The 14,483-nt window shown below is 44.6% G+C and overlaps 1 protein-coding gene across 1 annotated transcript in view; it reads left to right on the plus strand.

Annotated features, from left to right (window-relative positions):
• Positions 1–3,683: 3,683 nt before the first annotated feature.
• Positions 3,684–14,483, plus strand: part of nudt8 (nudix hydrolase 8) — a 28,877-nt gene continuing 18,077 nt past the window's right edge. Inside the window, exons 1-3 of the mRNA XM_081369981.1 lie at positions 3,684–3,780; positions 10,112–10,942; positions 11,044–11,176. Coding sequence (XP_081226107.1) covers positions 10,113–10,942; positions 11,044–11,176 — 963 coding nt within the window. The 5' untranslated portion in view covers positions 3,684–3,780; position 10,112. The remainder of the gene's footprint in view (positions 3,781–10,111; positions 10,943–11,043; positions 11,177–14,483) is intronic.

Here is a 14,483-nt window from a genome sequence, read left to right on the forward strand (position 1 = left end):
TAAGATGTTAAAAAAGAAATGAAGGTGTAAAAAAGGTGTAATGTTGGTAAGGTTAATGATTTCAATTCAGATGTTGATATTTTTATAAGGATGGCAGCCTTGTATCATACTCCGTTTATATTTACAATGTCCTGGTTATGGGAACTAAATGTTATCAAATGTTGCAATGGAATAAAACTACAGATTCCCTGGATATTAAACTTTTGATGTGATGTCATAATTAAACCTAATGTTAACATGGCACACTAATAGACAAGAAATTTTGAAAAGGGCACTTCATATCAAAAAGGTTGCCGACCCCTGGTCTATGGTTTCACATAAAACAACTTTATCTTGCTGGACTTTATTGCTGTACCTTAATCATGTTACTTTCTACCGGGTGTCTGTTAGATCACAACACTGCAGTAAAGTCAGAGCACTATTTGTTCTTCACGCGCACAGTTACTGAAATTTAAAACTGTTTAAAAAAGAAAATGTTGAATAGACTATTACATAGACAGATACTGTATAATACACTACGCATCAATATGTCTTTTCTTTGTGCTTTAAACTTTTCAATGCGGACTCGACGCACTGCGCGCTGTGACTCATGTTGCTTCAAGCGCATCATTCTGCGTTCGGGATGCGCATAAGCGCTCTGTGCCGCACTGTACTGGAGCCTTTCATATCATAATACAGTGACGCAATGAAATATTATTAATAGCCGTTCTTGTTCTGTCCTATCTATCGTATGTTGCTACCTCATTAAACAGCATTAAACAGTTTATAATAGCATTTATGTCTGATTATGATCATATATTTTTTGTTTTTTTTCAGTTCTTATTATCAGTTCAACACAGAGTTATAGAAATTCTACTTGATTAAAAAAAAACTGCGCTGGTATCGGTATGGATCGGTATCGGCCGATACTCAGAATTTTTGGTATCGGATCGGATCGGTTCTGAAAAAATGGTATCGTTGCATCCCTACACAGAACAGTGCTTCTCAGCCACCTGGACAGCCTGGGGCTCACGGTCAACTGGACCAACAGCTCATTAGTGCCCAGTCAGTCAACCTCTTTTCTGGGTTTAGAACTGGACTCTGTGGCAATGACGGCCCGCCTGTCGACTCAGCGCGCGCGCTGCATTCGATTCCTGGCCGCGTCCTTCCAGTCGGGCAGCACCGCACCTCTCAAGACATTTCAGAGGTTGCTGGGTTGTATGGCCTCAGCTGCAGCAGTGCTTCAGCTGGGTCTATTGCGTATGTGCTGCGTTTCAGCTCTGAAGCCCTGGTTAGCGGCCGACTGGTACCAGCGGGGAGTGACAATGGGAGCCATCTCACACCGCAAAATTATCTCGACGGACGCTTCCACCTCAGGCTGGGGCGCTCTGTTCGAGGGCAAACCGGCTTTTGGCCTGTGGTCAGACCGGGAAAAATGCCTCCACATAAACTGTTTGGAGATGATAGCGGTCGAGAACGCGCTCAGGCGCTTCCTCCCATTCATACGGGATCACCATGTGCTAGTCCGCTCGGACAACATGTCCGTGGTATCCTATGTGAACCGACAGGGCGGTGTCAGATCCAGGAATCTGTGCAGGCTGACAGAACGCCTTCTCGTGTGGGCTTACCGCTCGCTGCGCTCGCTGAGAGCCGCGCACGTACCGGGCCACCTGAATGTCGGTCCAGACAGACTGTCCAGGGACAACATTCCCCCGGGAGAATGGTCTCTGCACCCCCAGACAGTCCAGTTTCTCTGGCGCCTATTCGGCAGAGCGGAAATCGACCTCTTTGCGTCGAAAGACAATGCTCAATGCCCGAAGTTTTATTCGAAGAGCGAAGACGCGCTGTCCCAGACATGGCCCAGCCTCCCGCTGTATGCTTTTCCTCCAATCTCCCTGTTGCCACAGGTCATTTCGAGGATCAGAGAAACGCACCACTCAGTGCTGCTTATAGCCCCGCGATGGGAAAACCAAACTTGGTACCCAGAGCTAGTGAGGCTGTCGCACTCACCCCCATGGCCGATCCCGGTGAGAAAGGATCCTCTCCCAAGCCGCTGGATCGATCTGGCATCCCCATCCAGAGCGCTGGTCGCTGCATGCATGGGTGATCAACGGATACCCGTTGACCTGTCAGAAGGGGTCGTGAACACGATCACACAGTCTAGAGCCCCCTCCACGAGACGGCTCTACGCGTCTAAATGGTCGGTGTTCTCTGAACGGTGCGCTACTAAGAGCTTGGATCCACGTACATGCGGGGTCCCGCGGGTGCTCTCCTTCCTGCAGGAGCTGTTGGACAGGGGCAGGTCCCCTTCCTTCCACGCTCTAAGTGTATGTGGCGGCTATTGCAGCGTTCGCTGAGACGATTAAAGCGGACATGACAAAAGAGAACGCGCTTATGAATGTCCTAACACACACACACACACACACACACACACACGCATGCACACACACACACACACACACTCAGGAGCAGGACACACAGAACGACGCGCGCCAGAATCGACTTCTCTTTCGCGCTTGAACGAATAATAACACATAATTATGCCAAAATGTCTGTTTTGTTGAGTATCCCCATAAGAGCAGTCTTACAGGAGTTAAAGTCTTAAATGAAAGCGTGAGAGCATGAGAACATCACTCACTGCTCTCGACTAAAGGACGCTTAGCTTATGAGGATTCATCTATTTAACTCATTTATGAGTGCTCCACAACTCTATTCAGCTGCTGTGTATTTCTGTTAGACGGCATATATGACATTCGCTTATGGGCTTTTGTGGAGATTGATTTAAGGTCACTGAAATTAATAGTTGTCATATTTTGTGGAGTGTAATAAATGTTAAAATTGATAGCTTTCAATTACACAGTGTTGAATGGTGATAATTAATGTCTAAAATTAAATAAAATAAAAAAATCATGAAGACATCAGTAGCTTTCTACTTCATTCATAAAAAGATGCCATTAAACAATTATTTAAAATATACTGTCTTTGTTATTTCTACGTTAATTTGGAGATTATCTGTGAAATTATTACATTATAAAATATATTAAAAACGTATTATATTGTGCAATTACAACAAAATGATCTCAATATGAAAACACAAATACACAGAACATTTAGGTGAGATTTTGGTAATTGAGCAATGTTTAAATATGAATAAAAGCCTTAATTAAATATGTCATCATATAAAGTGATCTCTTCAGAAGAAATGACTGATTCCTAGACTTTCAGTGGATGGACAAAAAAAGTGATAATATTAAAAATATCTATATGACATTCTGTTATACTGACATTCAGTATAAGGAGTGTGTGTGCCACACATGTCTGAGCAGAGGGTCCGTGACAGGAAACAGGAAACACTCAACTACACACTCAACTACACACTGAAATATGAATACATAAACAAATTAAATAAAACAGCTAAATAAATAGATTTGAATTTAAAAACACAGATTTAAAATATGTTTAAATCACAATAAAATAAAGAACGGATTTGTTTTATAAAGAAACTATAATTGTGATGTTATTTCCGTCATGAAAGCTTAGCCTTACACAAGTCTTGCTTTATGTGGACGTTTGCTGTGAGTCAAACATCACAAACATGCTCTTTTGAATAATTTACCGTAATATAATTAATGAATGTGTTTGTTTATTCGTTGCGTGTGTGTGTGTGTGTGTGTGTGTGTGTCCACCAGATGGCGAAATGCGGCTGTTCAGTGACATGTTAAACACTCACCGAAGAAGAAGTGTCTGTCACAACCACAACATCCGGTCAGCGTCACAGTACTGATTTAGGGTTATTTTGAGGTGAGTTTTTAAATGTGTTTTATCATCATTTATTCCAATTAAAACAGATGTTTGGTTATATCGCGGTGGATTATAATGATTCAGTTCCCACGTATATGTAAACGCATATAAATGACTGATGATTGTCCAACACTTCTCTGAGAACTGGCTTGGTGGTGTTTTTGCCCCTTTATGTTCTCAACTAAAACCTTATTATAAAGAGTGTTAATCTGTACCAATACATAGATCATTTTGAAGTATTTGGATCACATGCCACACGGTCTCAGTTAGGGTTTTTAAAAGAGTTTTAGTCTACCAGCAGAAGTGCTCCAGTGATCCACTGTGCATCTGATGGGTCAGTTCTGGCTCTTTAGAGAGCTTGATGAAGATGAACCGGCCCATTTAGGCTCTTCATCGGTTCAGACACTCATAATGACCATGAATGACTAGAGTCCATGATTTAACCTTAACGCCTCACATCAGTTACTGTGAGGAGATATCACTGGTATTACTGGTATTACTGGTATCACTGGTATTACTGGTATATGGCATGAGTCACGGTCACTTAATCAGTTTATTCAGTCAGAAAGATTAGACTCTTGTGTCATTTATTAGTTGACTTCACATAGATATGCGTAAAGCCAATCAAACATCAAACTTACTGTCGGCTTCTACTTTTTCTGAACTCAAACTAAATGGTGTATAGACATTAAATACAGATATTGTTGCAGAAGATTGTTGACGTTCTCAAATAAACCCAAAGACCCAAAACACACTGTTGAACTACAGAAGAGTATTTCATATACAAATGAACTAGTTTCACTCGCATTAATATAGACGGGTGTTTTCTTTTAATAGTCCCCTGTTGATGACAACTCTTATGTGTTTGCTGTTTAAATGTGTTTAAAATGTGTTAATCTTCTTTGTGTAAAAAATCGTTGAAGTCAGTACATGATTGCCTAATCCTAACCCAGTAGATGCACTCAAATCAGACAGGAGAACCGTGACTGAGAACATAACGTCGGGAAGCGTGTCTGTGAAGGCGTTTGTTATTTGATATATATATACACACACCCCAACCACAGTGCCACCGCCGGTGGTTGGTCCATTATCACAGCGGTGGTAAAAAACTGCTACCGTCACAGCACTAACAACAACTACAGAAATGTCTCCGCTAACATTCAGAAGCTCTTCCTGAGTCTCTCCGTAAGGCTGCACTCGCTACTGGTTACTCTGGGATTCGGGATGAGGGAGATTGGCCTGTTCTGTTATTGCCGGAGTTTCTGGAGCTCGTGTATAGACTCCGCCCTCTTCTGAACAGAGGCGGAGCTAAAGCTCATTTGCATTTAAAGCGACACACACAAAAAGCCACGTTTTTGCTCTCACCAAAAAAGGGGCAAATTTAACAAGCTGTAATAAATGATCTGGGGGGAATTTAGAGCTGAGATTTCACAGACACATTCTGGGGACACCGTAGATTTATATCACATCTTGTGAAAAGGGGCATGCTATGTCACCTTTAAGCTAGCTTCATGGTACGGGCCCGGGCCTCCACCGTTTAGGCTCCAGATAAAACCAGAGGAATCTGCTCTGTTGTTAAAGGGATAGTTCACCCTAAAATGAATTTACATTTATGCATTTGGCAAACTCACCCTTAAGCAATCCTAGGTGTACATGACCTTCTTCTTTCAGACGAATACAATCGGAGTTACATTAAAAAATGTCCTGGCTAATCCAGACTTTATAATCGGGGAAAATTTGAAGCCCAAATCAGCATCTGTCCATCATAAACGTACATCTATCCATTATAATAATACTCCACAGGCTCCGGGGGGTTAATAAAGGCCTTCTGAAGAGAAGCCATGGGTTTGTGTAAGACAATTACCCATATTTATAACTTTATAATCTAAAATAACTAGCTTGCACCAGACGATCGTATGCATACTACACAAGTCGACTTGCGTCACAAGAGTAACCCGTGGCACGTGTGTATGATGTAGGAGTATCGTAAGCTTCGCCGCATCGCGTGGTTTAAATAGGACAACAAACTGAAGCTCCTCTTCTACTATAGATATATCCTCCAACATTTCTCTTCAAAATCTCTAATTTACGACCAGTGTTGTTTTGACCAGTTTCCACGATCGTCATTACGCTGTGTGTGGGGTCAGGGGTTAGTCTTCCACCGTAAATCAACATGGCCGTCTGGTGGAAGCCAGTATTTATAGTTTATGAAGTTTTAAATATGGATTTGTTCCTTACACAAGCGCATGGCCTCACTTCAGAAGGCCTTTATTAACTCCCTGGAGCCGTATGGATTACTTTTATAATGGATAGATGCACTTTTATGGACTTCAAAACAGAAATGGCCATTCACTGCCATTATAAAGCTTGGAAGAGCCAGGACATGTGTTTAATATAGGCTAACTCTGATTGTGTTCGTCTGAAAGCAGAATGTCATGTTGTCACAATACTAGAATTTCTAACTTCGATACGATACCTTGAAAAATATCGATATTCGATACCACGGAGAAAAAAACTGCCACAATATTAAGGTTTTTTTTTATTTAAAGCTAAATATAACAAGTCTAGAACATGACAATGAGGGCTGAACGATATATCGTTATCGTATCTATATCGAGATATGAACTTTCAAGATATTACTATCGAAAAAAGCAACGATATAGACGATATAGATTTCCCCTCTCCGCGCTCGCCCTGCATACAACTCTGGCAGTCACAACAAACATCAGTTTTACGAGTGCCCTTGAATGCACCGCTAAAGCCAGCGCGCGCACACTACCAGGGACGAGGGAACTATATTGTGAGAGGGGGGGCGGCGTTTCCATGGTGACGCGTCATTGCTTGTCACGTGACACACCGCAGGAACTAACAGCGCTGAATGAATGATGATCTGCTTTTGTCATTTTTCCTTTTTTATTCAGAATATTCACAAATGTGTTAGCTATGGCATGAAATATCTGATATTCCGATTGTCAAATACATGCAAGTGGAAGTATATTGTTGTTTAAGCACCTTTATAACGATCGCGTTAGTTGAGCTGTATGCGCGATGGGCGCCGCCGTGTTAGTGTGTGCCGCAGACGCAGGTCAGAGAATCGGATCTGTTGGATTTACAACCTCTATGTTTACAACACGTGAATTCATCCACTTCTCCCGAAATACTGAAAAGTAAGTGGCTGGTGAACTGGGAATAGAATAGAGTAAACATTGAAGTTACTTACACAATGTGTATCTGATATGAATAAAACGTGTCGAATTATAATGGAAAGGATTATTATTACCTCTTCCATAGACATCAGTGTGTATTTTACAAACTCTAAATGTATAGTTTTTTTAGTACTTACGTAGTCATATCGTATTGTATCGATATCGAGATATCTGGCATGAAAATCGAGATATGAAATTTTGTCCATATCGTTCAGCCCTAATGACAATGAGGTATATTTTACATGAACAAAAATGTCCTGAAGTAGTGCACTGGTTCAAAAGCATTAATGCTGGTTAATACATTAACGTTACTTATACCATGGTCTGGGTGAATACTCGATTCTGATTGGCTGCAGGGTGTCCATTAAAAAGTGATAATGGACACCTAGGAAAGGCGTCCCGTCAGTTTGCCTGATGACAGTTCTACATGATTGCGCTGGCTCAAACTCACTGACTCACTTACTCTAAAACACATTAAAGTATTATTAATTGATTAAATATTTCTTTCTTTCGTAAGTGACCATGGTATAAGCGGGTTAATGCCCTTCGAGGTGTCCATTATTAGGTTTTAATGGACTTCGCTGCGCGTCGGACGGTTCACGCCTCGCCGTCGTCCATTAATACCTGATAATAATGGACACCTCGAAGGGCATTAACCCTTACATATTTGATAAACAGATTTAAACGCAAACGTGTGTGCATTACACGCGAAAACAATGCTATTAGTGCTTTTAACAATACAGATTGTGTCAAAGCACTTAACAGTATCAAATTGGAGGATAGAGTGTCAGTAATGTATAATAATAAGATTAAACATTAAATTTTCAGTTAAAGGCATTTCATTATTGAATTCAAAGATGTCATTCAATAGCTCAGTTTAGTTTAATTATATCTGTGTAATCAAATTGGTGATAAGATATGAAGGCAAATTGCAGAATTAAATACTAATTTTTGAATAAAGTTAAATAAGCACAAGTTAATTTACATTTGACCACAGTTAAAATATTTACTTGTCTAAGATTCCTCAGTCAGATTATATTAACTTTAAGAATTACGGTGAAAAAACAAGACAACACACACTCATATCAACAACAATACTAGGCCATCTTGGTTTATGTTTCAGAAATGTTAAAATGAGAAGAGTTACCAACCTCTCGAAATTATTTATATAGATCCCGGTGTCGGTCTTTTAGGTGCTTTGCTATATTAGGCCCCGATCTAGAGGTCTTCACGGGTCCACTAGGATCCGAAAACCCGAGGTCCGACCCGAGACCCGAGCGGTTTCGGGTCCAAAACTCCGACGAGTGTCTCGGACACGGGTCGGGTTCGGTATTAGTGGCCTCGGGTCTCGGGTAATTCAAAATAAATATGCCTTTTCCAAATGGACCCGAGAAGACCCGAATTCTTTTAAACTATGTTGGGCATTTAACAAAATTGCATTATTTAAAACAAATCTATGACACCGTTCTCTCACGTTTTCTAAATGAGAGAGCGAATCCGCGCTTCTACGTGCAATGGGCTATAGCCTAAGCATGGTTGCCTCCGCATTTATTTACTCAGTTATTAATTTGCTTAGTTATATAATTTATAATTTGAATAAGAGAACAACCCCAATAAACTTGGGGTAATCAGAAAAAAATGTTTTATTCATTAGGCTAGCCTACATCATAGATCGGAATTTTCTTCAGGAAACGGGCAGACTTGAATAAATAGCAACCAGCAAACAATAAACGATAAAAATTGCAAAACAAATTTTAATAATTAATCCAAAGTTTGAACATTTATGAGTAGGCTAAAACATCTTATTTTGAACGTGCGTTGTGTGACTGTTTACAGTAAGCAGACAGTAAGTAAGAAAAGTTGCGAAATTAAAGACATGCCTACATGGTAAATTCTGCTATGGCGGTTCTAATGCCCTGTTTTTAATCTGGTTTTATCTAAACAAATTTTCAACGACGGGATTGTAGGCTAAATAGCAGTCAATGACTGGGAGACTTTGGATATTTTATTGAAATTTTACCCTGTGGTGGTTCTAATGTTAATCATCGTATGGTCCGGTAAATAACATTATGCCACTGACGATATGGGTTACAGTGATGTGTAATTGACAATTCAGCACTTCAGAGCGCAGGCTGTGCACAATGTAGGCAATCTGACATTGGATTCTGACATAAACCTGATTTTCATTTTCAGCGTTGGGTTTGGTTTTCTAAATGCGAATTTTGCCTAAATGCCGTTTACGTTCGGGTCCAGTCGGGTTCTAAAGGAAATGCCGTCAGGTCGGGTCGGACTCGGGTCTAATTTTATCGGGTCTGTCTCGGGTCGGGTTTTTCTTTAAAAAAAAATAATTTATGCACGTCGGGTTCGGGTAAGTAGTGATTCGGGTCCATTCGGGTCGGGTACAGTTTTTAGGACCCGAGAAGACCTCTACCCCGATCACACTAACGCGTTTCTCAGGTTAGAAACGCGAGGCACACACAGCACTGCCCCGATCACACAGAACGAGCAGTGCGCTGCGTTTGTTATGTTGCTCGGCAACCACTGAAACAGCTGTCCTGTCAGTCAAGTAAACGTCAATTCAGCCTTTTATTAACTTTAACTATTGTGGTAGTTACGGTTCGTGAAGTCGTTAAGCTCCTGGTAACCCGCGAGAGCACCACAAGTTTACCCTCCATCATCGCACTCTCCGGGCGTTCAAGCAACTAGCTTTCATTACTACAGCGGAGGCGCGAGGCGCAGCAAGCGCATAAACAGCGCGAAGAACGCTCCCTGGAAACCAATTGAAAATAAGCGCCTCTCACTGCAAAAAACGCGTCAAGTGTGATCGGCCCCATTCACTTCACTTTTGCTATTTAACCAGAGCGAATGAGACGAGTGCGCGTGTGGTGTTTGCCAACGCGCCTTTGGAGAGAAGTGAAAGTGACAGCTCGGCTAGTATCGATACTTCAGGAAATTAGTATTGGTACTGTTCAGATATTTCAGTATCAATATTTATCGAAATATCGATATTTTTGACAACACTAGAATGTCATATACACCTAGGATGGCTTTAGGGTGAGTAAATCATGGGCTAATTTTCATTTTTGGATGAACTATCCCTTTAATGTGTGACTGTGTTCCCACAGGATGTTCAGGAGCCCACACATGAAGACGTGTGTAAATCAGCTGAGGTTTCACAGACTGCAGTTGATGCTCGGAGATGCTCGTGTCCAACATGAACACGTCCACGCTTCACATGTCCTGCGGGAAAAACACTCCCGCTGCTCTGTTTCTAGAGGATTCTCTGTTGTCCGTGACTCTTCCGAACACGTGTGTCCACGGATGTGCATCAGCTCTCATTTTCTGTTACCGCACAGGGATTTTAGCAGGATTAACTGGGTACACACACCTCAGACTCTTGTCCTGTGTTCACACGCCTCTTTGAATGGATCCCCATCCCAGTGCTCCACTAACCGGAGCAAGTGCCTTCTGACCTACAGCAAACTGGAGAAATGCCTACATTCTCCTGAGAGCCATATTAAAAGACAAGCATGCAGCACACACAGCACAGGCAGTTCCCGGGGGTCAGCCGACAGTGGCTCAGGCCTGTGGACGAGGCGTTGTAAACCCGCGGGCCGCCCTGCAGTGCGAACGGGTCAGACCCGCGGGCTGCACAGAGACGGCCAGCAGCGCAGTGTTACGGGCCGGTGTTTGTCTTCGGGGAGCGAGGCTGGCGGTGTTACGGGCCGGTGTTTGTCCGCGGGGAACGAGGCTGGCGGTGTTACGGGCCGGTGTTTGTCCGCGGGGAACGAGGCCCGCTGCCGGCGCTCGCTGCAGGCCAGCGCTGCTCTGTACGAGCGGGAGGGGAAGAGCTGGGCGGCAGTGCTGGTGTGTCTGTGTGCTGTGAGTGGGGATCCCGCACTACTGTTCACCCTCAGATCGGCCCAGCTGAAGGGGCGGCACAAAGGGGATGTCAGGTAAAAGGTCACCGAAAGCTCGTTTCTAATGCTAAAAGCTGTATAGTGTGGCTCACGTGTCGACCCTCTGCTGAATGTCCTCCTCATCCCTGTTGTGTCAGTTTTGCAGGGGGAAAGAAAGACCCGTCGGACAGATCTGTGGTAGAGACGGCTCTCAGAGAAGCTGGCGAGGAGCTGGGGATCCACGTCACAGAAGATAAAGTGTGGGGTGTGATGAAGCCTCTGCGGGATATGGTGAGCTCACAAATGTGCTGTTCAGTATAAGGTTAAGAATTTCACTATTAAAGGGACCCTATTATGCTAATGTAAAGATTCCTAATGTTGTCTTGGAGTCTCCTACATTAGATTTACATGCATCCAAGATCAAAAATCACTGTAATTTTCTCATAATATCCACTGCAGCATCAGCTCTTTCCTCGGTTTGTTTCTCGGATTCAGTCTCTCTAAACCCCTCCTTCCCGAGAGCTGCTGTGCTCTAATAGGTCAGATGGCCCAGTCTGCTGGGATTGGTCAGAAACCAAACGCTCATTATCATATCTCAATCTCAGCACTTGATACACAGTGATACGAACAGTAACGATGGCGTGGGTTTTACCGTATCGATCTCAACAGTGGATTTGCTTTAAAATTTGCAGAATTTTTGCAGGATTTGCAGAAAACAGAGTCTCCTCGACATAAACAACACGAACCAAACTCTTCCTGTCTCAGATAAACTACAGTGTTTGAGGGCGGGGCTAAGAGACGCTGCTCAGCTAATCAAGACCACAGGCTGCTATTATGCAAATGTGTTAAAAATCTATATAGCTTTGTGCAGGAAGTGAGACTGGAATTACTGACGACTTGTTTCAGGCAATCCATAATCTATTCTTTCTTTTAGGTCACAATAACATTCACAAACTGCTATATTACACACTACATGAAAGGTCATATCCGAAAAAGCATAATAGGGATGCTTTAAATGTATAAGGTATTGGGCTAGAAACATACTTTGAAACATACTTAGAAACATACATACTCAGATATGTGAATGCAGCACAAGTTTGGCCAGTGCGTTGCCACCCTGCGGTTGAACATGCACTATATTGCCAAAAGTTTTGGGACGTCTGCCTTTACATGCACTTGAACATTAATGACATCCCATTCCTGATCTTTAGGGTTTAATATGGAGTTGGTCCACCCTTTGCAGCTATAACAGATTCAACTCTTCTGGGAAGGCTTTCCACAAGGTTTAGAGTGTTAATGGGAATTTTTTACCATTCTTCTAGAAGTGCATTTCTGAGGTCAGGCATTGATGTTGGACGAGAAGCTCTGGCTCTCAGTCTCCACTCTAATTCTTCCCAGTAAAAATTCCCATAAACACACTAAACCTTGTGGAAAGCCTTCCCAGAAGAGTGGGATGCAGTGGTGTAAAGCGTGGGATGCAGTGGTGTAAAGCGTGGGATGCAGTGATGTAAAGCGTGGGGTGCAGTGGTGTAAAGCGTGGGGTGCAGTGGTGTAAAGCGTGGGTGGCAGTGGAGTAAAGCGTGGGGTGCAGTGGTGTAAAGCGTGGGTGGCAGTGGAGTAAAGCGTGGGATGCAGTGGTGTAAAGCGTGGGATGCAGTGGTGTAAAGCGTGGGATGCAGTGGTGTAAAGCGTGGGATGCAGTGGTGTAAAGCGTGGGATGCAGTGGTGTAAAGCGTGGGATGCAGTGGTGTAAAGCGTGGGATGCAGTGGTGTAAAGCGTGGGATGCAGTGGGATGCAGTGGTGTAAAGCGTGGGGTGCAGTGGTGTAAAGCGTGGGATGCAGTGGTGTAAAGCGTGGGATGCAGTGGTGTAAAGCGTGGGGTGCAGTGGTGTAAAGCGTGGGATGCAGTGGTGTAAAGCGTGGGATGCAGTGGTGTAAAGCGTGGGATGCAGTGGGATGCAGTGGTGTAAAGCGTGGGGTGCAGTGGTGTAAAGCGTGGGATGCAGTGGTGTAAAGCGTGGGATGCAGTGGAGTAAAGCGTGGGGTGCAGTGGTGTAAAGCGTGGGTGGCAGTGGTGTAAAGCGTGGGATGCAGTGGTGTAAAGCGTGGGATGCAGTGGGATGCAGTGGTGTAAAGCGTGGGGTGCAGTGGTGTAAAGCGTGGGATGCAGTGGTGTAAAGCGTGGGATGCAGTGGTGTAAAGCGTGGGGTGCAGTGGTGTAAAGCGTGGGTGGCAGTGGTGTAAAGCGTGGGATGCAGTGGTGTAAAGCGTGGGGTGCAGTGGTGTAAAGCGTGGGTGGCAGTGGAGTAAAGCGTGGGATGCAGTGGTGTAAAGCGTGGGATGCAGTGGTGTAAAGCGTGGGATGCAGTGGGATGCAGTGGTGTAAAGCGTGGGGTGCAGTGGTGTAAAGCGTGGGATGCAGTGGTGTAAAGCGTGGGATGCAGTGGTGTAAAGCGTGGGGTGCAGTGGTGTAAAGCGTGGGATGCAGTGGTGTAAAGCGTGGGGTGCAGTGGTGTAAAGCGTGGGATGCAGTGGTGTAAAGCGTGGGTGGCAGTGGAGTAAAGCGTGGGATGCAGTGGTGTAAAGCGTGGGATGCAGTGGTGTAAAGCGTGGGTGGCAGTGGAGTAAAGCGTGGGATGCAGTGGTGTAAAGCGTGGGATGCAGTGGAGTAAAGCGTGGGATGCAGTGGTGTAAAGCGTGGGGTGCAGTGGTGTAAAGCGTGGGATGCAGTGGTGTAAAGCGTGGGGTGCAGTGGTGTAAAGCGTGGGATGCAGTGGTGTAAAGCGTGGGATGCAGTGGTGTAAAGCGTGGGATGCAGTGGTGTAAAGCGTGGGATGCAGTGGGATGCAGTGGTGTAAAGCGTGGGGTGCAGTGGTGTAAAGCGTGGGATGCAGTGGTGTAAAGCGTGGGATGCAGTGGTGTAAAGCGTGGGGTGCAGTGGTGTAAAGCGTGGGTGGCAGTGGAGTAAAGCGTGGGATGCAGTGGTGTAAAGCGTGGGATGCAGTGGTGTAAAGCGTGGGATGCAGTGGTGTAAAGCGTGGGGTGCAGTGGTGTAAAGCGTGGGATGCAGTGGTGTAAAGCGTGGGATGCAGTGGGATGCAGTGGTGTAAAGCGTGGGGTGCAGTGGTGTAAAGCGTGGGGTGCAGTGGTGTAAAGCGTGGGTGGCAGTGGTGTAAAGCGTGGGATGCAGTGGTGTAAAGCGTGGGGTGCAGTGGTGTAAAGCGTGGGGTGCAGTGGTGTAAAGCGTGGGGTGCAGTGGTGTAAAGCGTGGGATGCAGTGGTGTAAAGCGTGGGATGCAGTGGGATGCAGTGGTGTAAAGCGTGGGATGCAGTGGTGTAAAGCGTGGGTGGCAGTGGAGTAAAGCGTGGGATGCAGTGGTGTAAAGCGTGGGATGCAGTGGTGTAAAGCGTGGGATGCAGTGGGATGCAGTGGTGTAAAGCGTGGGATGCAGTGGTGTAAAGCGTGGGTGGCAGTGGAGTAAAGCGTGGGATGCAGTGGTGTAAAGCGTGGGATGCAGTGGTGTAAAGCGTGGGTGGCAGTGGAGTAAAGCGTGGGATGCAGTGGTGTAAAGCGTGGGTGGCAGTGGAGTAAAGCGT

Source organism: Scardinius erythrophthalmus (genome assembly GCF_964197995.2).
Source record: "Scardinius erythrophthalmus genome assembly, chromosome: 7".
Lineage (NCBI taxonomy): Eukaryota > Metazoa > Chordata > Actinopteri > Cypriniformes > Leuciscidae > Scardinius > Scardinius erythrophthalmus.